General features: G+C 49.4%; 1 protein-coding gene across 1 annotated transcript in view; it reads right to left on the bottom strand.

The window, feature by feature from the left end:
- Positions 1-8449: 8449 nt before the first annotated feature.
- CLIP2 (CAP-Gly domain containing linker protein 2) overlaps positions 8450-25540 on the bottom strand; it is a 42797-nt gene continuing 25706 nt past the window's right edge. Inside the window, exons 5-16 of the mRNA XM_026050170.1 lie at positions 24888-25085; positions 23831-23934; positions 22615-22675; positions 20320-20424; positions 18041-18985; positions 14842-14899; positions 13228-13311; positions 12785-12941; positions 12440-12599; positions 11725-11910; positions 10065-10127; positions 8450-9249 (exon numbers count right to left, since the gene is read on the bottom strand). Coding sequence (XP_025905955.1) covers positions 9238-9249; positions 10065-10127; positions 11725-11910; positions 12440-12599; positions 12785-12941; positions 13228-13311; positions 14842-14899; positions 18041-18985; positions 20320-20424; positions 22615-22675; positions 23831-23934; positions 24888-25085 — 2133 coding nt within the window. The 3' untranslated portion in view covers positions 8450-9237. The remainder of the gene's footprint in view (positions 9250-10064; positions 10128-11724; positions 11911-12439; positions 12600-12784; positions 12942-13227; positions 13312-14841; positions 14900-18040; positions 18986-20319; positions 20425-22614; positions 22676-23830; positions 23935-24887; positions 25086-25540) is intronic.

The following is a 25540-nucleotide window of genomic DNA, read 5'->3' as shown; positions in this document are numbered from 1 at the left end:
CCCAGCTGCCGGGGGCTGCGGAGAGGCTCTTTGTTCTGTAATCCCAGTAAGATTGCAAGCCATTCGCCCCGCCGCTAATCCCAGCCCCGCTCAACAACAACATCCATTGGCTGCCATTTACATACAGGATTAACCAGCCCGCAGACCGGCCGGGGGAGGGGACCCGAGCCGAGCCGGACCGAGCCGAGCCCGGCCGAGCCAATAGCTCGGCTGGGCTCGGCCCGGCTGGGCTCGGCCCGGCCCGGCGCGCGCCCTGCCCCGACGGGGCCCCGCCGCGGTGGCATCGGGCGGACATCGTTCCCCGGCGCCTGTCGCCACCTGTTGGTGCCGGCACGGCTCGGCCCGGCTCGGCCCGGCGTGCTGTGGCACCGTCACGCCATGGCACCAGCTTGGCATAGTGTAGCGTTGCCAGGTGTAATGTGGCATGGCGTGGCGCAGCGTGTTTCTGCTGGAGATGGTGTGGCCTGGCACGGTTTGGCACAGCGTAGTCCTACCCGGAACAGCACGGCCTGGCCCAGCTTGGCATAGCACCGTCCTACCACACATGGCATAGCATGATTTGGCACGGCATAGTCCTACCATGCATAGTGTAGCCTTAGTGGCCATGGCATGGAAAGCACTGCCGGGCATGACTTGTCATGGCACGGCACAGCTTGGCACAACATGGTCCTACTGGGCATGGCTTGGCACAGTGCTACCAAACATACAGTCCCAGGGGGCATGGCATGGCCCAGCGTGGCATGTTGTAGCACCACCACATACGATCTGTTATTGCATGGCATGGCCCCACATAGTCCTACTGGGCACAGCACGGCGTGGCCCGGATTGGCACGGCATAGCCCTACTAGACATGGCATGCTATGGCATGGCTTAGTCCTACCAGGCATGGCACAACCCTACTGGGCATGCCTACTGGGCATGCCTTGGACCACTGCTGGGCATGACTTGTCACGGCCCAGCTTGGCACAGGATAGTCCCACCAGGCAGAGCACAGCGTGGCCCAGCTTGGCTTGGCGTGGTCCTATCGGGCAAGGTGCAGGCTTATTGGCATGACATGTCTCAGCATGGCATGGCCTGGCACAGCTCACGGCAAGGCCCATGTCTTGGGGACATCCCCAGCCATGAAGCTCCACAGAGCCACCCCTCAGCTTGGTGTCACCAAAAAGGGGACCACGAAGGGGACAGGGCGGCAAGGGGACACACTGGGAGGTCCTGGCTGAGTGGCCTTGGCTCCATTAGCCCCAGCCAGAGGAACAAGAGGGAAAAGGAACAGAACTTGGATTTGCCTGCTGGGAAAACACTGTGTGAAGGAAACAAGGATCTTCCAAGTTCCTTGCTGCATATTAAATAATGGCAAATTAAAACAAATGAAAAACTATTAAAAATAACTTGACAGCATTTTAACCTCTGAAGTTTTAAAACTGCTGACATATATTTTTTTCTTTCTTTGGAGCATATATTATGCAGCTGCTCTATTAGCTGGATCTTGCTTTAAATAAGTGATGATCTATTACAGCTCTGGGGCCGAAGGGAGAAGAAAATATTTTGAGAGAAAACACTTTCTGGAGGTTGTGGTGGAGCTTAGATGGGATTTAGTGTCACTGTGCACAATGGCTGCGCCGGTCCCTGTCCCCTCTGCTGCTCCAGACCTTGTCCTGCTTTGCAAAACAGCCCCCAAGGGCACTGGGGTTTTTTTTCTGAACATTGGGGAAAACATGGGAATTTGGGACAATTAATCATGGATGAGTCAGGGTCCAGAGCTAGGACTGGGCAGAGCGCCAGGTGCCCAGGGAGGTGAGGATGGGGCTGCGGGGGTGTCCTGGCAGGGCCCATCCTGTCCTGCCGAAGAGACGGACCTGCCGTCCCTAGGGCCCTAACAACATAAGTGACAACTGAAGAAATGAGCCTTGCTAAATAATTAAATGCAAGCTCTTACTCAGAAGAAAGAAATCAGGGCATCTTTGGGCTAATTATCTTTAAGCCAAACCGAAAAGAAGAAAAAAAAAAAAAGGAAAAATAACAAAATTAATTTAATTAGGTCGCGCGCGCGCAGGAGCCCCACAGCAAGCCCAAGCCCTTGTCACAGGTTCCACTCTCCCCTTTCTGCACCCTGTCCCCACTCCCGTCCCTGTGCATCCCTGACGCACCCCTGGATGAGGTCCGGGAATCCGGTGCTAGCAACACGAGGAGGGGACACGGGTCAGTCTCCCGGCGCATTCGGCTCTGGGTCCCACTCCAGTGCAGAGCAGCCTTTAGAAAGGAGCTTTGCAAGGAATATTTGGAAGGCCTTTTGCCGAAAGGCCTAAATGTGACTTAATCCAGAGGCGTCTTCTGCAGCGAAAGCTCCTCCGGTGCCTGAAGCCCACGGAGAGATGGAGACCTCAGAGGGGTCCCCAGCCACTGCGGTGGCTTCTGCTGACGTTGGTGGCCAAGGAGACCCAGCCACCCTGCAGAAACTCTCAGCAACAAGTCACTGCTCTGCACAGTCGGTGATGCATTAAATTTATATATATATTTAGTATTTATACATATACTATAGCATCTAAAAGCCCCAAAGTGAGATTAGGGCTCTCCAAAGCCAGCACAGGCACAACATCTGTGGTGAAAGGGATGAGGCAAGAAGGGAGCGCCGGGATGGACAGTGAGGAAGAAATCCCTGGATGTCTCTTGGGAATGCCCAGACCAGCAGGGCAAGTATCGGGGCCCAAATAGTTTCCAGTTTAGCAGCTGGAGGCACCAGGCACTTAGGCCACGTCTATACCAAGGTAATGCCTCGCCTTGGGCTTCCCAAGGCCTCTGTATGTACCCAAGGCTTTAAACTCTCCTTTTGCCATTCTAACATCTATGAAAGTCTCCAAAGTGGAGGAAAAGAAAAGCCCTACCACAATAGCATAACCGTTGCAGGCAAAAAAATGTTATTTGGGGGCTGGAACAATGAGCGCTCAAAAACACCGAGCGAGAAGAACGGTGCTTGATGGCAATGGTTTAATCTGATCTAGCTGCAGAAATAAAGAACTTCCTTGTCACCGGGCTGACAAAAGAAAAGGCAACATAGCCAGAAAACAATTATATCTGCATAAAGATTTCTTCTTCTTTTCTTCTTTTCTTCTTCTTTTTTTTTTTTAATTTGTTAATTAGTGACTGCTGGGCATCACAAGAAGCGTTGTTTTCTCTGATATGCTGATTTCTTCTGTCTCTCGGTGGATTTGGAGATCACAAAAATAATATGAAAAAAAAGCGCTGCTTCTATAGAATAGGGAATAGAAAAAAGAAAGTTTCAGTAAGGTCACGAGGAATTTAATTGAGAGAGCGAGCTTATTTATCTATTTCTTCTTTCCTAAAGGGGAGTTGTCTTCTTTTGCTACAGCAAATTGGTGGTGAAAACTACCATGGCAAAACAAAATGGTTTCTAAATTATGTATCAGGAGCGGGAGGGTTTGAGGAGCACCCTGGGCCCGGCTGCCCCGGGGCCGTGCGGGGGCTTCGGCTGCAAACCCCGGGCGAGGATCCAGGTGAGGAGGAGCCGCTGGTGAGAGGGGTTGGCGTGGGAAGTGATGCACGCCCCCCATTTATTTAAAAAACATTTAAAAAAAAAGGGTGGGGGAGGCAAAAGGAAGGGAAGGAAAAGCTGAAATGAAGTGCTTTGAAATACATGCCCCGTCCTGGGAGAACAGAGACTGGGTTCACTCTTTTCATGGAAACTGGCGCATGTCCAAATACACGGCCCGGCACTCCAGGCTGGCGGGGGACACGTGTCAGAGCATCCCACCCCGGAAGGGATCTTTCCCTTTTTTCCAGGGATACTGACCCTGGCTGTCAGAGCCGCCTGTCCTGGCTCCCCGCACCAGCCCCGCGCAGCCCTCTGTGCACACAGCACAATTAATGCCGTCCGCAGCTCAAATAATTAGTACTTCTTTACCTCATTATGGGGCAAACCTTGGCATGACCTCCCTGCAAAAGCAGAGCTGAAACCTATCCTTCCTAAACATATGGGGAAGATCAACAAAATAACAGTAGTCTCTCCTTGCCCCTACCTGCCGTGGCAGGGATGCTTGCTTGAATTGAATATTTGCTGTATCTACCTGCATTTAACACAGCTGCCTGTGTTGGTGCGGAGCTTCGAGCTTGCTCCAGCGCAGCAGGTTTTCCAGCTGCCTCGCACTGGATCCCTTGACTTACATCCCTGCCTGTAGGAAGCAGCTCATGGAGAGGTCTCATATGTGCAGTTTAAGCCCTAAATCCCCCCAGATGCTGGGGGAGTGTTGGGCAGTTCCAAGGCCAGGCTGATATTGATGCGTTTTTAACAGAGCCGGTGCACCTCCTCGTCCCCTGCACTGTCCCTGTGTGACTGAACTGGGAGCTGTGGGGACACCGGTTGGGCCTGGCATCCAGGAGCCACTGGCTACCCAGAGGCTCTGTAAAATGAGATGCTTTCCAGCTCTTTAAACCCGAGGTGAGAGGCGTTTCGGGAGCGCAGGGGCCAAGCCCGCCCGCCCACTCCGGCCACCCGTGGCTCCCGCTCCAAAGCCGCCGCATCCGTAGTTGATCCCGCTGCTATTTTTGATACAGGCGCCTTATTGAGATTCAAATGAATGTTTCCAATCCGTGCTCCTTTGCATAATTCTTTTTAATTAACACTTCAAAGGCTTCCACGCCGCAGCCCTGCTAGCTCCCTAACGGAGTCGCACGGAAGCCCCGAGCCCCCCCGAGCCCCCCCAGTGCTCCCAAGGGCCCACACAGGGACCGGACCCCCATGTCCACCCCCCAGTCTGGGTTCCCTCTTCTCGGGAATTGGGCCCGGGTGAACAGGACCTGGGGGAAATCACTGCCGCTCACTCCCACTCAGTGACTCCTGAAATGGCACCAGCCAAGCCCTGAAAATGCCCCTGAAATGGGAAAATTCAAAGCAAAGATGGTAAAAACCACTCCTCCCTCCTCCCCCGTGCCCCATGCTGCAACGCAGCCCAGGTCCGCACAGATCTACCAAAGCCAAGCGCAGAAACCTGAGCCCCCCCGGGCGCGTTTTGGTCCTGCTGCCAAAGTCACAGTGAGCAGGAGCCTGCAAAGCACCTGCCTGCTGTCCCCACCAGCGCTTTTCGACTGAAAACTTTTGCTCCCGTTACACAACGCAGGGGGGAACACGCTGACGAGGGTCCCTACACCCCCTCGTGTCCCCGGCCACGAAGGACAGGACCAAGCCCCTGCACAGCCCAACAAACGGGGCGAAAGCTTCAGGTTGAATTCCTGCAAGTGCAGAAATGATTAGACACAACAAAATTGTATAATTAGGATTTAATAAGACGCTGTCCCAGACATGCGAAAGAAGTAGGTTAGACAGTGGCCTTTGTTCAGCTACAAAAGACATTAATTTGCAAACGCTCTTAATATTCATTTTCTGTTATTTAGACTGATGTTTTGAAAGTCGCTGATAAAATGAGACGTGGACGGCGCCTTTCCGTTGCATCTCCAAGCAGGGGAACGTGGCTTTGATGTTCCCCTCGATAGCATCTTTTTTAGAGCCTTGACTGCATCAAATTAAATGCTGATTGCTCTGATAGCGCGACGCAGCCTCCAGCTGCACGCAGGTGACTTTTTGTTCTCGAAGGAAATGAGCTATTTTGGCAAGAGCCTTCTGGGGAGCTTGGGCCCTGGCTGGGGTTTAAGCCGTGGGCTCAGGGTGCCCGGCTGGACCTGACTCCGTGCCCAGCCTCTCAGCACATCCCGCCGCGCTCCACGGCATCGCGTGTCCCTGCACAAGGACCACTGAGGTTCCAGCTTTGGGGCTGGCCCTGGGGGAAAAAAAAACAGGTGAGGAAAGAGCAGCCCCTTTTTCTTAGGTCCTCACAGCATTTCGTCACCCTCCAGCCTTTCCTCAGCACCCGGTCTCTGTCCTTTTGCACTTATTTCCACAGCTGAGCAAAGCAAGGGGCAGAGGGAGGAGGAGGAAGGACGCTTGCTGGGTCCTTGACCTGCCCTCCAGGCCTGCTTCCTTCCTTCCCTAGTCCCATAACTAGCCACACTTGTCCCGTTGGCTTGCCACAAGGCCCACGAGGCCTTGGTGGCACTTGGTGGCACCGTCATGACACTGCAGATCCCTTTCAGCAGAAATCTGAAGCCCTCCCGAGGCCAAGGCTCTGCGTCCCTCACACGTGTGCCAGGGTGATGGGGACGTGCCCAAGCACCAGCCTGGTGGCCCCCAGAGCCCTCCTGGTGCTGGGGCTTCAACCTGTGAACAAATATAGGAGCATGCACGTTATTTCTTTTAACTTGGTTCCTTACAGATGCTGAAGTCCCCGTGGTGCCAACGCTCCCGCACAGGCGACAGGGCCAGCCGTGCACAGTGGGATCCCAGGCAGGACGCAGAGCCTGGATGCTCCCTCCCCAGCACTCTGGATTCACGTGATGGAGCCCAGCTTCAGCCACAGATTTTATTTCGTAGTAAGGAGCTCACCACACCAGCAAGCCAGGACAGGGGCCAGGGTACGGGATTACAGAGCCGGAGGGGTTACACAGTGAGGTTTGTACAGCTTTTGTACAGAGGAACAAACAAAATGAACCGAATAACAAAACAGACATTAGCAGTCAAACCATTTTTTTTTTTTTCCTGTGTTCCTTTTTACCATACTAACAAAACCTGATAGCCAAAAAATGACTAAGCTACAAAATTGTAATACATACCGTACGGGTAAAAGGTTATCATCCATTTATACATCTAGTGTCACCTTTATTCTGATAACTTACATGAGGCCTATAGGATCTTAGTGTATTAATAAATCCCTATACGATAGCGTTGCACTGCTGAAGCTGCCGAGCAGCTGAGCACAGGAATCTTTAAGACTTCTGCAGTGGTGTTTGCATCGCTGTAACGAAACCCTCATGCATCACGAGCGGTGCTGCCCTCGCTCCGGCGCCCAGCCGCAGCCGCTGCTCTCGGGAGCAGCTTTGGGACCGGAGCAGCAGGACGGAAGCTGAAGGGGGAGTAAAGGCACAAACAGGATCCAGTCCTGGAGTGACGGCTGGAGATGGGTGCATCGGTGTTTAATGGCCTTGGAAACGAAAAAGAAGCCTCCCCCAAAGAACGAAGCCAGTTAGATCAAGTATTGTGAAGTACTTTGTATATATCACCGCATAGAGGCAAAAATAGCAATTAATCTTACAAATAAATAGAAGGGCTGGGGAATCTCCTGGTCCCTTTCCAGATTTCTCTGTTGTTTGGTCTCTTACAACCTAGGAAGGGCCTTCGAAGCCCTGCAGAGGCGCAGCCAGAGGTGGGTGCCCCGTGAACCCTATGCTTACGGAATGCCCTGGATTTGGAGAGCAGCAGCACTGCAGGGAGCACTCAGTTATCCCAACGCCACTGCCACTCAAGTCAGTGCAAGTCGTGACACCGATTTCCGAGACCATCCAGGCCAGGGGAACATCAGCCCCAGCACAGCAGCTCCCTGTGAGATATTAACTGCTCCAGCTGGAACAACGAGTGCTCCCTCTGGGATCTTCTCGATTGTATTCAGCTCCCTCCATCACTTATGTAAGGCTTTGAGCCCACTCCTATGATCCCTTGAAAGTCCTAGCACTAGCCAGCAATTGGTGTCAGTCTTCCTGGTGATCAGCAAGACTTCCACAAGAAACAAGGGGGTCCCCTTGGAATTATTCCTGGCCAATTTTCTTTGCCGCCTCTTCCCCCTGCAATGAACCGGACTTAAGCTATGCTTTTTAACCTGCTTTACTGCCCTCAGGTCACCTCCATCCCTCTCTCGTCATCCCTTTGAACTGAGGGAGGATGAGGGAAGATCAGCCCTGCAGGGCCATCACAGTCCAGAAAGGTTCAGCAGCACCCGCCTCATGGCAGAATTAAAGCCATGTTTTAAAGCCATTTTTTTTCCAAGCTTGTTTCTGGCTGCCCACCAAGCAAGAGCCTTGTAACCCACTAAGAAAAAATAATGGACTTCATAAAAAAAAAAAAAGAAGAAAAGAAAAGAAAACAACAAGGCAAGCAGCACTGAAGCTGACCTGCAGTGCTCATCCGCCTGCAGGCTGGCTCAAACCTCTGCCTTGTCCTCTTCTAGATGAGACTTATGACGTGCTCCTGAAGGATGGAAGGGTCTGGCATGCGGGGAGGGCCCTGTGAAACACTGCTCTGCCCTGCCTACGGTACCCGACAGCCAGCTGGACTCTCACAGGATGCTATCTTATGGGCATATTCTCCTCTTACTCCATCCCAATAGCCCTGGTGCAAGTCGGAGGGAAGAGTAAAGCCTTCAGCAAAAGGAAGGAGACCAAATAAACCCTGTACTTCCCCGGCAAGGCCAGTACCCACTGGGTGGCCACGAGGAAGAGCTCCTGCACGCGCTGCACGCTCACCCACCACGTGCCCCATGGGGTTGCCCCACTCTACACAGAGCAGAGCCCTGCAAGGCCCCAGTCTTGGGCTCCTTCTGCTTTGCCATGCTGGGAGATCTGCTCAGCAACCATGCTGCAAGCAGAAAGGCTGAGGGCACCCGAGCGAGGGGCACCTGCCCCTCATAGCTCGGAGCCACCTTCCTCAAGCAGCAGGGCGTGGGAGGAATGAAATAAATACAGCTCGGAAATCAGGGTAGATACCACAACATGCTATTATACAAATACTAAGCGAAGCCTCCGTGCTCTAGGACTGAGACATCTTCTACACGGACTTGGAGGAAAACATCTCCCCGCAAGCCCTGTCCAACACAGAGCACCACAAACAGTCACGGCCTGCGGATCTCACCCACTCACGTGGTTCTTTGGGACACCAGAGTGGAGGAAAGGGAGCGGGGCAGACCTTGTGAAACCCCTAGGCACCTGCTTTGGGCTTCAACACCACAAGCAAATCCCGCTGCGGTTCCTACAGGGTCCCTTGGGACTCGCTGACAATTCAGTCGCCGTGCAGGCAGTCGCCACTCCGACCACGTCGGGGAAAGGGTGGTTCAAGCAATACAAATTCCACAGTCCAAAAGGAAAAAAAAAGAAACTACAGGTAAGATACCAAACCCAGAGAGACCTTTCTGCTCCTCCTGGAACAATGGCTGGCTTGGAAAACTGGATTCCCGGATTGTCCTGATTATATCAGTTAGTATATTATAAATATTGTCCTGCTTGAAAGTGAAAATACTGTGTCTAGTCTTTAGGAGGTGCTAAAGCCAGATGTGGTATTGTTCTTCCAGACTGTGCACAGGAGCCCGATACTGGTGTGAAATGATCCTTTTCACCTCATCTCTATCAGAGCTTCTCCTGGAAGGAAAGAGACATTGTTAGGAAAAACAGGGAGTTCCTGATGCTCAGGAGGAAGCAGTCAAGTGGTTCTTATTTTTCTGCAAAAATGGTAAATCTACAACCATCCATAACAATGCTCCTCTTCCACAGCCCACATGAGAGAGTGTTTTTACAGAAGGGGAAACTGAGATGTGGGGCGGGACAGCCTCAGCAGAGCACTAGATACACCAAGCCCTGGTGCCCTGCTCCGTGCAGCAAAGCCACTAGTTCCTGTTGAGGCTGGCCATCCTGCCCATGGGGAAGTGATGTCCGAGGCCACAGATCCCACCCTACGTCACGGAAAAAAGGGGAGACTGGGACAGGGTATCCTATAAACATCATGCCCGGGGGACAAATGTCATCCACGTAGAGGAGATGGCACAGACCTGAGCCTGAGCAGGTTCTAGATGTTGTCAGCAGTGGAAAAGTCGTAGAGACACTGATCCAGGAGACCTAAGCGAGGTACCTGCTGTATCTCAACGTACATATTGCTAGCATCTTCCTGATGGCTTTGAGTGGGTTTAAAGGTAAGGAGAGGCTGTGGTGGTTGGTGGCATCCCTCACAGCTGCTAGGGGCTGTCCCACATCCCCGTAGGCAGCACTGGCTCTAGGAAGCTCTCCCACCACGCCTGGGAACAAGTGCTGTGCACAGAGGCTCTTGTCTTACTGTGGGAACGACAGGGTCAAGCCTTGCTGGCAGAGCTGCCTTCATGCAAGACTTGCCCCCCAGCACAGCAGGCAAGAAGCCACATGCGGCAATCACGACTTTAAATAAAACTTTGCTCAAAACTTACCTCTTGCTTGTGGGTTTTATCCTGCTGGTGAATCCCATTAGCAGACCCAGAATTTCCAACACTCTGTCAGAGAGAACAGACAATACTTAGTTTAGAAGAGGGACATAGACAGAATCCAACGTTGGCCTGCAAGCACCGAGACCTGGCAAGGCTTCTGTTCCCTCCTGCTGCAGCCCAGCCCTCCACAATAAGGAATGCAAAATCCCATACCACTTTCTACGAAGAGTTTCATAACCTCTGCATCCTGTCCCAATTCCCACATGGCAATTGTATCCTTCTCAGTTATAACTTATCTGGATAGCCTTACGGACACAGACTAGTTCCTCGCTTCTCATTCTCAAAGTCTGATAAAACGAGCAGCCAAGGGCAGAGTTAACTGCAAAACCTGGGACAAGGAACACCAAGAGCAAAAGCCATCCCTCTTTTCCCATCTCTGGGGAAAGTGTAAGAACTTTAAACATTTATGTTTTCTCTGGTGAAGAGAAGGTTGAGAGGGGATCCGATTAACACGTATAAGTACATGAAGGGTGAATGTAGGGAGGAAGGGGCCAAGCTCTTCTCAGTGGTGGCCAGTGATAGGACAAGGGGCAATGGGTGTAAGTTGAAACACAGGCAGTTCCATCTCCAGATGAGGAGGAACTTCTTCCCTGTGAGGGTGCCAGAGCCCTGGCACAGGCTGCCCAGGGAGACCGTGGAGTCTCCTTCTCTGGAGGTCTTCAAGACCTGCCTGGATCTTGTGCCACGTGATCTAGGTGTCCCTGCTGGAGCAGGGGGGTTGGACTAGATGATCTCTAGAGGTCCCTTTCAACCTTAAGCAATCTGTGATTCTGTGCAGAGGCAGGGCACATCACAGATAAGAAGCAGAAAAGGCCAAATGTGCCAAGAGACATCAAGATTATTGACATCAATGTTCTGTTTTTACAGGAAAGGATGTAACCTTCCTCATATAGCAAAACGTAAGGGGCTGGTTTGGTTTTCTCAGAAGAAAGAATGGGAAACTGGAAGAAGCTGGGGAGGGAAGGCAGCAACTGCAATGGAAGCACTTGGAGCCCCACAGCAAATCTAGATCAGGAAGACACAGACCTCCAGAAGCTACTAAGATAAGTGTAAAACCTTTTCCCAGAACGACCTCCAAAGTCTGTGCTTTAGAACTGCACGGAAATAATTCTCTCAGCAGAGAAAAGAAATGACAAAATTTCTGTACATTAAAGAGACTTTAAAGGGCATTATCAGCTAGTTAAAGAATGTTATTGCTTGCAATTTACTTTGTTTTGAAATCCATCAAAAAAAGTCTTATTGGTCTTTTCAAAAGTCCGTTTGAAACAGTTACAGCCCTTCCTGAAGAAGGCAACAGGCCGTTTTTCTCTTTAAAGAGACAAATAAGGGTCTGTACGTACATGCTTACATTCCTTCCTAGGCCAAGGAAACGTAGCCCTGTGTGCGTGAACTTGAATTCTCCCCAAAGGGCATCTGGCACACCCCACATCATGCACAAAGGAGAACTTGCATTTGCAGCTTTCCCTAAACATCACTTCTAATAACTGTTCTTGCAGAGCGCAAAGGGATCTCTAACGACCAGTGTGCAAGTCTCATTAGTGCTAAGCCATACCCAGGAAAGCAAAGGCCTGGAAGGCTGTTTCTGGAGCAGCAGATGCTCTACCTGTGTTTTCTCTGAGGAAAGCCTCATTGCTTCCATGAGCTTCTCCATCTGGTGGCCCTGCTCCAGCGCGTTGCGCAGGACGTCCTCCGTGCTGACGAGCCGGTGCTGCAGCCGGATCACTTCCGACTCCGACGACGGGTCGATTAGGGAGTACCGTCGCTGATCCGTTACTGATTTCTCCTTGTCCTTCATACAGCAAGGCGACAATTAGTGCAAGTTATGTTTAAAAATAACTAAGTGGGTTGCAAATGCTCAGGAACCAACACGACCGTATTTCAGATTCAACAGCAGATGGGGTCCGAGCGCAGCTCCGAGAGCAAAGGCAGCAAACAGCAACTCCAGTTTGTTCCAAGCTGAGTTCAACTATTCACATCTCAGCCACTGGAGGACACTGAGTACACAGGAATTAGAGGACACTTTTATTATCCCTTTTCTGACCTAAGAATAAGCTGTGTGGGGTAAGAGGGACTCTTCCAGTTTCTCCCAACAGTTTTTTCTCTATTTGGCTAAGGGTCCAAGTCCCATGGGAACAGTCCCCTGAAGTCCCATGGGAACAGCCCCCTGAAGTCCCATGGGAACAGCCCCCTGAAGTCCCATGGAAACAGCCCCCTGAAGTCCCATGGGAACAGCCCCCTGAAGCCCTCTTGGCTCATGCCACCTGCTCCCAGAGCAACACGGAGCCCTCCCAAGCCCACACTCAGGAGGATTTGCTCACCAGCACCACCAGCTTCTCCCGCAGCCCTTTGATATCGTCCTTGAGCTTCTGCTCCTTGAGGCGCCACTCGGCCTTGTGCACCTCCCGGCTCAGGTCACGCTCCGGCCCCGGCGAGTGCCGGTTCGCCTCCAGCAGCAGGGCCCGCAGCTCGTTCAGGCTCCTGCAGCAAGCAGCACACGAGGACACAAGGGGTTGCAGGGGCTGGGCAACATCTCAGCATGCTCCCCTCCACCCTAACCCACGGAAAGACCCATCTGCAAACCTGACCCAATTCCCACCACCCTGGGGGCTGCCGATTTAGGGAGCCTGGAGCACGAGCCTGGGGCACGCAGCCAGCAGTCTGACCTCTCCTTCTTGAGCAGCTCCTGGCTGATGAGCACCAGTTGTCCCGAAGCATCGTGCGTTTTCTTGCTCAAGGCTTCCAGGTCGTTCTCCAGCCTCTTCTTTTCCTTTAACGCGGAATCTGCCTTCTTCTCCGCACTTTTGCATTTGTTTTCCAAAGCTGGGAGAAGCAATGGACACAGGGAAGAAAGATCTCTGAGTTCTTAACTTGCCTTCCCACCCCGCTTCCTTCCTTCTCTAGACGCCGGCCTAGCCCCACTTTGCCCAGTTCATCTCCACAGCTGTGCACAGCAGCCACAGAGGCTTAGCAACACTCTGTGTTTGGCCATTTTTAAGGGACATCTCAGAATCTTCAGACCTGGCATTATTTATTTCTCTATTGCTAGCTATGAGGGACACACATGGAGCTACTGACTTCCCACCAGCGTTGGATTAGGGGAACTTACCACTTACTTGGGCCCTTAGAGTTTCGGTCTGGGAGACCAGTGATGACACCTCCTTGTCTCTCTTGCTCAGCTTGTCTTGGAGATCTTCAGGAAAATGAAAAGAGGGAAGAAACCAGGATGAGAAGCTTGGAAAAAAGCCTCTGGCAAGTCAGGAAGACACTGACTGTGTGGCAAGGCAGACCATCCAGGCATTAGGAGGCAAGGTATATAACTATATCACACAGATATAAGATAACACACACAGGTGAAAACAAAAACCCTCCAGGAATTAATAAAACTAATTATAATAAATAAAATCACAGAAAGGGGCTTTCAGCACAACTCCTCGTGCTACCCACCATGCTGAAAGGCATTTTAAAGGACATTTTCATGCACAAACAGAGCCCTAGACTTGAAGCATGAGGCTTTTATGCCCAGGTCTGAGTTGGTCATTTTGAGTCCATTTTTTATTCAGAGTGGAAACTTATGTGCACATGGACTGAGGGGTCACTTCAAGAGCAGCGACTATTGGTAGATAAAGAACAAGACCCAGTTCTTGCACTACTCTCAAATCACTGTCCATCAACATATAGTTTGATGTAACATGTGTCACCCTGCAAGGACACCTGCAAAGACAGCAGTCAGACAGACTGGAGTAGGGCAAGGCACCTCTGCCTGCATGCATAAGCAGCTGGGGTGACACTCAACTAACTGGAGTCTCTATTAAGCGAAATTTAAGCCCCAGAAACCTCTATTTAAACTGCTTCTTCTTCGGCAGGAATTAAAAGAGGCTTTGCAGGGAACAGGCTCCTCAGAGGTGAATAACTGACAAAAAAAGCTATGTCATTGCAAGCCACATGCTACCCAAAAATAGAAGTGACAAGCTTAGTACTTTAAAGATCACCTTTGTGATCTACACAGGCAAGGGTTTTTTCTATTGCTAAAAAAAAAAAAAAAAAACCCACCCTAAGGAAGAATAAGGAAATACAATATAGCCTCACAGAAATGAGCACAGGGAGATTTGATTTGGAAGCACCTTAAAAAGTCTTGGAATAGCCCTGAATTCTTCAGGGACAACCAAAAAAAAAAAATCATTCTCAATGCTCATCAGTTCTGCTGCTGCTCAGATTAGGGACTATGGCTTTTCCTTTTCAGGGAAGCCTCAAAGCCCCTTTACACAAATTTTCCAGTGTATAAACTCAGGACTTCATTGCAAAGATAGATTTGATCTATAGCAAGTTCAGTAAGAAAGCAACCTCCATTATTTTAACCAGTGACGTTGATATCTGCTGTTAGCAGTTTCCCTCCAAAGGAAATGACACTCAGCAGACCAAATTTCACCTGGAGAGGGATGGAAGCGCCCATTCCCCCAGATCTGCTTCCACCCCATGCCATTATCATGGTGAGAAGGCAACACCGAAAGAAAAAACATCCTTCCTGTATTTGCCCATCTTAGAGTGGAGAAAAACCCAGGCTAGAAACGTCACCTAGCAAACTAAAGCCCTGAAATTGTTTCCTAAGTCCCTTTGCCAGGGCTGTCCCTCCAAGGGCAGGGAGGTGGAGGAAGAGAAGGTGCATGTGTCACTAGAACCGCAAGTTCTAGTTCTGCAAGACAAAGACAGGAAAGTTTCCTACCTTCCATAGTCTGCTTCATCTTTATCTTTTCTTCTGAAATATCATTAGTGTCAATCATCTGAAATAAATTAAGATATCAGACATATATCAGTCCTTTACACAGAGCTGCAAAGAAAAGTCACCAACCGTGGACTGGAGTCCTGTCCAAAGTGGTAGGTGTGGAACCAGCAGCCAAGTTATGATGTTTTTGCATTTTGAGAGTTAAAGGAACATCCATCCTGGAGGAAAACAAAGGCTTTTGAGGGATCACGTCTATGGTTAAGCATTACTGAAGGCAAACAGGTATCATCCAAATACCCCCACACAACAGCCTGTGGAGGCCAACAGCGAGACTCCCTCTGGAGGAGGAAGAGGCCAGACTCTCCTCACAAGCTCCGGGTCCACTCTGGAGCATCACAAGCTGGCAGAGAGCAATCAAGAGCTGCTCTGGTTTGAACCAATCTCCTGCAGCTAGTCAGGACACATCTTCAGCAGAGAGAACAGAAGCAAACAGCTCTTTAGCACCTGAGCTGAGATCTACCAGCAGCCACGTCCTCCGCTTCCAAAGCGCCTAATTGTGCCCAAAGTTATAAAACTGGTCCAGAGCGAGGACTCTGCCTTCTCCCCACCCTCTCTGTCCGGGCTGCAGTGCTAGAAGCCTCAGAAAGGGCATGAAGACCATTCTCCCTGCTTTAAAGTTACCAGGAGTCCCACAAGAAACGGCATGAAACCAAAGCAAGGTCGGGCTCCATGGGGCAAGAGCCCAAGAGCAGCGTGCCGACGTGTGTGTGCTCTCAGGCACTCTGTGCTCCCAGTGGCGCCAGTATCAGCTCCGTATTCATTCCGACGGTTCGGAGACCCACCAGAAGCACCAGTCATCATCCAGTTGGGATTCCTGCTATCCGCATCCCTTCCCACTCTCTCCCTTCCCACCTGCAAATCCTACATTGCACCTTTCTAAAGCCAGTGCAAGTGACATCCCAAGGGAATCCCAAGCAGCTTAGAGACCTGTGAATACGGTACAAGGGAGGTCTGCTCCATCCCAGGAAACACTACACCTCTGCTCCCAATTTCACCCTGGACAAGGAAGCTTCTTCTCTAAACAAACATTCAGGAATACATGATTGCCTAAAAGGCCATTCCCTAGTTTCCAGAGTTAATCTCAAGACAGGTCCAGATCAGCAATGGTCACCAAGTTTCAGCACATGATCAATTCTGGTCCCACACAACTGCTAACTCCAGACTCCTAAGAGGACAGCAGGGATCAGGAATGAAGCTTCCCAGAGCAGAGGCTCCAGCTCAGCCTTTGGAGCACACCCACATCCAGATGCCCTCAGTGGGACCTCACCATAGATCTGATACTTCCACGACTGAAAGCATCAGGTCAGTCTGCAGAGCTCAGAGGGGCTGCAAGACAGATAAACATTTGCTAACTTGAACCCAAGCAGGAGCACACACGAAGAGAGAATTCACTGTTTGATGCACTTTTGGTACGGAAAGCTAACTGCTACCTGGAAACACACTTACGGTTCTCATTTGAAGACCCAGGAAAAAAAAAGAATATTGTTTGCAAGACATTTGTTTAAAAACATGCAGATAGTTAATACTGCAGGTGCATTAAATAAGACATTTAAATAGAGTTTATGATACTCAAGGGTTTTCATTTATATGCATTTCTGTGGCATTTTCTTGATTTGAATATATACACAATTAAATTATTTCAAGATTTGCTAGTTCTAGTTGACTACCAAGGAAATCTGAGAGCGTTCTCATTTAAAGGGCCCTGAAATAAACCTCCACTTTATTCCTTTGCATTCATTCTTCTTTGAATCTCAGCCATATTACGCTGACGTGATCCACCTTTTCCAGGGCCCTTTCCCACCTCGCAGAACCACTGCTCACCTTCTGCCTTTGCGGTCATGTACTTAGTGTTCATCACTGTCTTTACTAGCTGAAGCATGCTGAGAAATCCTTAAATTGCCATTAACGTAGCAGATTCCTCCTCAAGCTTTTGCCTCTCCTGTCCTTTTTGCAGCGTGAAGCCCTGGTTTGGCCAACAGTAATCCACAGTCTTGGCTTTGCTGCCTAGTGGCTCGACAGACTCCAAAGGGGCTGTTCGTGGTGGCAAATCAAGCATGCACCTTGTGTTCACTCAATTGGTACCTCACAGTCTAGAGCAGGGAAGACATCCCTTGGGAAAGATTTCCAACAACTATTCTTAAGACATGCACATCTCAGGACTTTAATTCCATATATTCCCATAAGACAAGGAGAGCCTCAAGCTCCAAGTTCACTTTTAGCTCATTTCTTGTGCAAACGTCAAATCCCAAATAGCCATTCCAGAGCCATGAATTAACCACCTCCTCCCTCCGGTTTCTAATGCACAGGAGGTGAGCCTGTCATGAATAAACACGGCCCTGTGCCATCCAATGGTGGCAGTCCTGTGACAAAAAGTCATAGAAAAGTCAGTAAAAAAAGTAAAGAAATACAGAGGCCACAGAAAACTATCTTCATGGTCCTACTGATTCTACTCTAGTCTTCCCCAGCAGGCTCAGGACCTGCCTTCAGGAATCATTTTATTCCTCAGGCCTGGTACCATCCCATCCCTTGCAGGCGGCTTTTCCCCTATAGTCTCTGATCTGGGCGCAGGGCCCCTGCACCACCTCTGCTGTGGTGCTGGCACCCTCCTTTCCACTCAGCTCCTCAGCTCAGGCCCTGAATGACATCTTTGAATGATGCTCCCTGTGCCACGCAAGCCACACGCTGCCTCTCCTGCACGGATGGGAATGCATCACTGCTCCCTCACCTACTCCAAGGGCTCGGCAACACACTCGGGTTGCTGCGCCTCTTTGGAGGACAACCACTGTATTGTGAAAAAGATGCTTTTTTAGCTAAGAATGCTGCTTGCTCAGGGTGAAAGCCCGTCCCTGCCAAACCACTTCAATGGCCCCATTCTGCTGCCACAGACTTCAAACCCAAAAGTGGCTCAGTTGCTCCTCTTGCTTCTTATTTCTTCCAACTGTGCCACTGCATTGGCTTCCAAGCCCACCCTCAGCACGGAGATGCAGTGCAGAAAAATCAGTGCTATAAGTGGAAGGTAAAAAGCAGTCAGATAACCTGAGGCACAGAAACCTCAATAAATAGCATAAAAGAGCGGCTTCTCCTGGAACGGGTACTAACAGTGACAAGATAAATAAGCAAAATGACCCAAAAGTCATACATTTGCATGCTGAGAAGGATGCAGGGACTCCATGGACTGCAGTTTGTTCTCTAAGACAAGCACTTTTTCCTGCAGTCTGTGGATCTCCTGTTTGCTCTGCGCTTCTGTTTTCTGTAGTGTTTCATAGTCCAACATCTTCTTCTCAGCCAAAGAAATCTGATCTTTCAAGAAAGCTATTGCTTGTGTTTGATCTTTATATTCACCATGAAGTTTCTCCAGTTCATGCACCCTCAGCTCAGCATCTCGACATTTGTCCTTCATATCCTGGAGTTCCAGAAGGTGCTGATTGCTTTTGGTTTCCAGTTGCATTTTCCAGTTGCTGTTGCTTTTCTCCACTTCATCCACAGCCTCCTGCAGCTTCAGTTTCAGGCTCTCCTTCTCCTTTATGTGCACAGCCATCTCAATGTCATGCTTTGCTTTCAGGTTCTCCATCTCAAGCTGGTGCTCCATCTTTATACTTTCCACCACTGCTTTCAGTTCCACAATCTCCTTATGCTGGGTATCAGGCCCTGTGTTCAAAGTGGCCTTGAGGTCCTCCAGAGACTTCTGGTGATCAGATGCCAGCGTATCCAGCTTGGACTTCCAGTTGTCCATCAGCCCCATGTTCTCATTAGTGGCTTGCTGGACCTTATGCTTGAGGTCAACTATTTCCTGCGAGTACTTCTCATTGGTGGCCTTCAGCTTCTCCATCTCCTGCTGATACTTCTTCAATGTCTTTTCATACTTCTCCTTCAGCTGGCTGCTCTCCTTCTGGTGCTCCTTGTTGGCGGAGAGCAGTTGATCCCGCAGGCGAAGAGCCTCAGACTGCAAGCCGAGGTTGTGCTCGGGGGTCTCCGCTTGGTGAGAGCTTCTCAGGCACTGCCGGAGCTCGTCCACCTCGCTGCGCCTGAGGCTCAGCTCCTCCTCCAGCTGCAGGATCCTGGACTGCTCTGCTACCGTGGTCAACTGCAACAGGACAGAGAAGGCAAAAATCAGTCCCTACCCCTCATTGATGTGTCCTTTCTTATAGTAAACATGCTCCAGTGGATATATAACCAAACTACATTAGTCAAAGTTTAAATAAAAAAGGGAAAGGAAACCCAAGACCCTCTAGTCTGAGTACACTTTTGCACCAGGGTAACAATCACCGATTAACTCCAGCAGTTACAGTTTTGTGCCAATTGCAATTCATTCTGCAAACACAAACCCTTCATTGTCAGCAGAGGAAACAAACGTCTTTGAAACAGCTCCTAAAGTTTTACCTACAGTGGAACAGCAGCAGCTTATTAGGAATAACATCCTGACAGACCATTATATTTCCAGGCTAGGCATCTGGCCAGATGATGCACAGAGGAAATGTGACTGCACATGCAGGAGCATCACAAGCACTGAGATCAGCACCAAGCAAATCATGTTTCCTTTATTGCTCAGCAATCCTCAGCCTGCAGCCACCTTTTCTGCATTCTGGCCTGTTTACCCTGGTGTAAAAAGGAAAAGGGATTTTACATGGGTGCTTGTTAGACTTTATTAGCAAAGTAAAAATAACGCAGTGGAATAGAGGATGCACAACAATGAACTGGGCCATGGTTAACAAGGAGCATCGGGCTATGGATTGCTTTCTTGCTATCTGGACGTAACCTCGCAGGGCTGAACTTCCCGCAAGCAGCGCTGGTGAGCCCAGGGTGGCTGAGGCTACAGATTTAGAATAAGAGATTGGACTGGATGAAGTGTTAAGGAAAAAAAGAAAAAAAGAAAAGAAAGCAGAAGAAGCAAAGAACCCAAGCAGATCTTCACACAAATCATCAATTCCATTTTGTTTCAATCGACATTTCTCCCAATAATAATCAGCTCAGGAGGCCAAGTTTTGATTTTAGATTAGGGTAGGAGCGGTGGGTTGTAACATTTATCCCTTTTGGAAAACTGGCCATTGCAATGCTCTCTCCTTTCACAATCTGGGGCTGGCTACCGTGGCAGGGTGCAGGTATTGCTCAGGCACGTCAACTGAACGATGACCCGTGAAGCGCTCGTGTGTCAGAGGGTGGCATGGGGCAGGGCAGCAAACTCAGTCTAAGAAACAAGTCCCCACGCAAGAAGCAAAAGCAGAAGTTATGCAGCACTGCTACTTCCAGGAGGGAGAGCAAATAAAAACCAAGCCAAAAATCAGGGAAGCCTGGATTCAAGGCAAAAACCAAACCAACCACACAAACCAAAATAAAAAGAAACCCAAAGCAAGTGTCATGAGCATCAACGCGGCGGGCAAGCAGGCTGCTCTGCAGGCAGGTAACATGGGTTTGGATTACCCTGGTGTCCTCTAATTCTTTGAGGAGCTTCTCAGCCTGTGCCTTCTCGAACAGCAGGCTCTGCTCGAGCTCCCGTATGCGGGCATGCTCCAGCTGCGTCTGAGTCTGCTCGCACAGAGAGAAAAGAACAACAGGGGGATGGAGGGAACGGGGAAGAGAGAAAGAAGGAGAGAGAGGGAAAGAGAGAAGGCTGCAACATCATCTTCAGTGTACAAGACAAGGAAAGGCAGTTCACAAAAGGAGGAGACTAAAAGATCCAAACAAACAAACAGGAAAAATACATCCGGACAGAAAACTACAGGATTTTCCTCGGTACTCAGAGTGGCTGCTCACAGGACAGCTGGGAACACAGCCCACAGTTGCTTCAGTGTTCTCCTGCATCAAGCCTAAAGTGAAGATACTCCCTAAAGGCAGACTTGGCCCTGCCTAAGCTGCAGATCACCAATACAAGGTGCTTGCACCGGGGAAGAGACTGCAAAGACCTTGCAGTGGTTCTTCACTTGCCTCCTCCAGGAGGACCACATTGAATAGCATGGAAATTCTCATTCCATTTTTGCTCTGGAGACAGTGTGAGCCCTGCTCTTGGTGACGAAAGCAGGTTCTGCTGCACCCAGTATGTTGCTAAAATAAAAAAAACGCACAATACTGAAAGCAAATGAAACGAACAGAGATACTAAACTGCTGCATAAATCAGCAGGTCTGAACAGGATTGCCATGAAGTTCAAAGCAATTTTCAAACAGAATTACTCCTATCTTTTTTAAACAGGTGGATAAACTAAGCACCAACCTGCTCCAAAGCAAAGTCTGATTTCCACAGCATTGGATTGTGGTGCCTTCCCTCTTTGAGCAGAAGTACCATCTAGTTGTACCTAGGGCTCTGCAACAACAATCGTAATACCCTAGAATTGTATAACAGTTGAGGACAGTAGGGACCTGTGGAGACCAGCCACCTTCTCAAGCAGGGTCACCTAGAGCACACTGCACAGGATTGCATCCAGACAGGTTCTGAATATCCCTGGAGAAGGAGACTCTGCAATGTGTCTAGGCAATCTGCTCCAGTGCTCTACAGCCTTTCTGTCAAGAAGTTTTTTCTCATTTTCATGCAGAACTTTCTGTATTTCAATTTGTGGCCGTTGCCTCTTCTTTTGTTGATGGCCACCACTGAAGAGAGGCTGTCCCCATGCTCCTGACAGCCTCTCCCCGCTTGTGAGCAAGAAACCTAACCTGCAGCCTCCCCACAAGTAAAATTGCTGACTCAAAATAGATCTTAAAAACCCCTTTAATCTATTTGAAACCACACCTGGCCAGATCAGCTGCCTGCCAGAGCTCAGCTCTGTCCAGCACTCCCAAACACAGCCCTGGCCTAGCCTCAAACTACAGCTGCAGCATGCACTTGGTTGGTACAAGTTACATAACGTGGCAACTGTAACATGAACAGACATCCCAGAAGAATGTGTAGAAGCAGCATCTCTGTGCTAGGGGATGGCAGGTCTCAGGCGCACCGATTTGTTCAGCCGAACAGCTTCGAGGGACGCTGCCTGCCATGCAGAACACCCCAGAGCCCAGGATTTTTCTAAAATCTACGTGTGACTGTTAGAAACACCCTATGGGGCTTAGCCTAGCCTTCAGCAGAAGGCCTTGATCCAGGAGTCACGGAGAAGATGCTTTTCTGAGCATCATGGCCAAGAACATCCATTTTGCAGGAACAGCCTCAGCAATATGAAAGAGCACTTACTCCACTGATTTCCTATGTGAGATTTCTCTGCAAGGGAATTACTTGCTTATGGAAATCCTAATTGTCTCTACAACAAGCCAGTAAGGTGCGAATAAACTCCATTGAGTCAACCATTCAGTTTGAGCAACACAATTTCCAGTTTGCACAAAAAATGTTCGCTGCAACAATATTGCATTAAGCAACAGTGCTTCCAAAAATGAGAGCCATTAACAAGACACTGCAGGGGCAGCAACTGAGCGACCCGATCATTTCTATCGTGGAACAACATTTCATAATGCATTCACCTCCAGTCAGATTTTAACACGGGTTGGCATCTCACGGTAACATTTAAAGCCAGGCTGGCTCGCTGGGATTATTTCTACACAGTTCCTAGAATCATTAGCAGTGGCTGGGTAACACAGCAAGGAACAATTTTCAGTTAACCTCATTGTGTTCAAGAGCAGGCCCACAGCCGCCATTGAAGTGTGCTGCGCAGAGCTAAGCATAGAAATTACTGAAGTGAGACTGCACACGCAGTTCTGAGCTTAGACCCCCAGTATGGGGGGAGCGCTAGGAATTACCTCCAGATCCCCCTTCGTAATGGATTCCTCCTCGACACGGAACTGCAAGTCCTCCACTTTCCTGGAGAGAAGAAGGGGAAAACACATAAAGAACAATCAGTGACACCCAGATCAGCAACCATCTCCAAGTGGCCAATTGCATACGAACCTGCTCTGCACAACAACAGAGAGGAGATGGACACAGACAGTTTTAAATGCAAGCAGCTCAACGGAGGGTAAATATCATGACACATAAAGCAAGACAGTCTAGACAGGCTTGTGAAGAGCGAACATTTGCCTTCATGCCAGGTACATACACATCAGTCATGCACAAACATACGCCAAAACACATGCACAAACCTAGGAGTGCCCAGAACCCTTTTGCAAATTCTAAACGGATAACCCAGAAATTCAGTAACATGGAAATTCAATCTTCTGCTAAACTCATTCCTCTTTGTTCTCTTTACTGATAGTAAAGTAAAACAAAATAAGAAAGAAGGGCCGACATTAATGCTGCACTGGCAGCCAGCTGCAAGAACTCTGATCTTCTGTCACAGATAAAAATAGCTGCAAGTGCGTATATCTAACTTCATAAACAAGCTTCCTTGTCTAAACCTCTGCTAATTAGAGGAGGCCTCTGTTGATATTTAGGAAAGAACTCAGCTGCCTTAGGTTAAAGGGCCTCCTTGAGCTGGGAAAGTGAGCTGCCTGAAAGAGGAACGGGGGGACTTGTGCCTGAAAGAACAACTTGTCTTGAGCAGGGGCATCGTTCAATTGAAATTAATGCCATTTCACTGTTTTTCTTCCAATTACGAGGCACACAAAACTGCCTTTCTATTCCCACGGAATGGTTTAGTTATATATATGGAGCAATTGGACTTCAAGAACAACAATCATCGCTCTTGCCAAGAAAACAAATGTATGTTTGAGCGTATGTACATGGACGATGCCTTCAGGATCTGGGGAACTGGGCACTACAATAAAAGACTTGACTTCCCTTCCCTTCTCTTCCCTTCCCTAGGATTTAAGATTAGTACATCATCAACAAAGGTCTTTTGCAAAGCCAGAAAGGTGAAGGGTTCGGGACTGCCCAGTCTGCAGAGAGCACTGCTTATTCTGATATCTGAATGCAACCAAGGCAGCAGCTCGCAGCCACTTCCTTTCGTTTAGACCCAAGAAACAACATTCCCAGGTGAGAACTTCACCTTGCCCCACAGCCATCCAACTCCTGCTTTACCTCTTCTCCTCTTCCAGCTGGTTCAACAGCTCGATTTTCTCCTTTTGCATCCCATCCACCACGGCACGCGCGCGCTGGAGGTTGCCCTCTGCCTCTGTGACGTACTGTAGGGAAAAAGGAGCCCCAGGCACAGGAGGCAGAAACATTTGAAGCCGTGTTTTAAACCAATGAACAAAAACATGCAAGGGATCAGAACATGGGATTTTAAGGTTTCGATGACCCTTTTCGGTGGCTTTTCTTGTAAAAAGCAAGATTTTCCAAAGCATCCAGTATGTAAGCATCAAAAAAAAATGGCTGCATGTTTCAGAGACTCTGCGTGACAGGATCCCTTTGGAGAATTCAGCTCTGATTAGAGGATTAAAGCACTTTGAACAGGAACAGTTTTCAAAATCTGCTATGAAGGTACTAGATCCAGCTCAGCCCTGGTCACGAGGCCAGAGAGCCGTTTCAGACCTGCATTAATTCATTTATTATTGATAATTACTGGGAAAATACTTTATGCAAGAAGCTTCCAGCTTGCAATCGCTATGCCAGCAGCACAAACATGCATTTTTTAAACACTTATGTGCATAAAAATCACCTTTACAAATGCTTGTGAAAACAAAAAAAGCCAGAGATAACTGGTCCCTATCCTTGCAATTCTCTTGCCTCTCTTAATGTGACCAGAACACATCCCTTTTGGCAGCATTGCTGTGACACATGAACTTAACTGATGTCCTCAGCAAGCGTATGATAATACCAAACTGCAATGCAGTCACAGGCAAGGCCAGAGCAGGCGGCTCAGGAGAGCACATTTGCTTTCCACTTGCATTTCAGCATTCAGATGTATCGATCCACCACCAGAGAGAATACTATTTACTGTCCTTTTGGCACAGTTTTTTTTTTGCTCCTTGCTTGGGGCAAAGAGGACACATTCTGCTGTCAGAAACAGAGACAACAGTGTGCACTTTCAGGGTGCCTTCACGCTGTCTATCACAACGTGATGCTTTCAGAGGACTCCAGATCTTGGGGCACTGGTGATGAAGCTAAGGATCCCACAAGCCATGCCGCTGCCTACCTGCTCATGCTGGGCCTTCATGATGGCAATCTCTTTTTCCACCTCGCAGATGTGGCTGGTGGCCTTGGCGACCTCAGCCCGCTCCAGGTCACGCTCTGCCAGCAGCTGCTCAATGTGCTGCTGCTTCTCCTTCAGGGCCTCCTGAAGCGCTGTGGTGCCAGAGATTTTTCGGGCATAACGAGAAGAGGTCTCTGTGAGCTGGAAAAGAGAGTTAAACACAAGGGTAAAGCCATAGAACAGCTTGAAGAACTGTTAAATCTGACACATGGCACAACTATCCCTCACTTGGACTGTACAGAGCTCATAGTTCCTATTTTGGACCCTACAGGTGGCATTAATAAGTCTGCAAAATAGATCTGGAAGCTACTGGCAAACGCTATAGCTCTTCCCCACGCAGTGGAAGGGCTGCTTCCCAAGGCACAGGATGTGATGACTGGGACAAGAAAGATCATAGTTTATTGTGTCTTCTGCCTTCTTAAACACATTTTATTGATGTCAGGCATGGGTACAGTTCCAGACTCACTGAGGGTCTGATTTCTGGAGGGACTGATTTCTCCTGGAGATTGCTAGGAACTAGCTGGATCCACTCCCAGGAATGGCCACTGAGCCTTTTTCCCCAGCTGAGATGGCAGCAGGTGCCACACAACATCTTT

The sequence above is a fragment of the Nothoprocta perdicaria genome, unplaced genomic scaffold, assembly GCF_003342845.1.
Source record: "Nothoprocta perdicaria isolate Ctin4 unplaced genomic scaffold, notPer1 scaffold_66, whole genome shotgun sequence".
In the NCBI taxonomy this organism is placed as follows: domain Eukaryota; kingdom Metazoa; phylum Chordata; class Aves; order Tinamiformes; family Tinamidae; genus Nothoprocta; species Nothoprocta perdicaria.
Note: the sequence above shows the minus strand (reverse complement) of the source record. Positions and strands in the feature narration are given on the sequence as shown.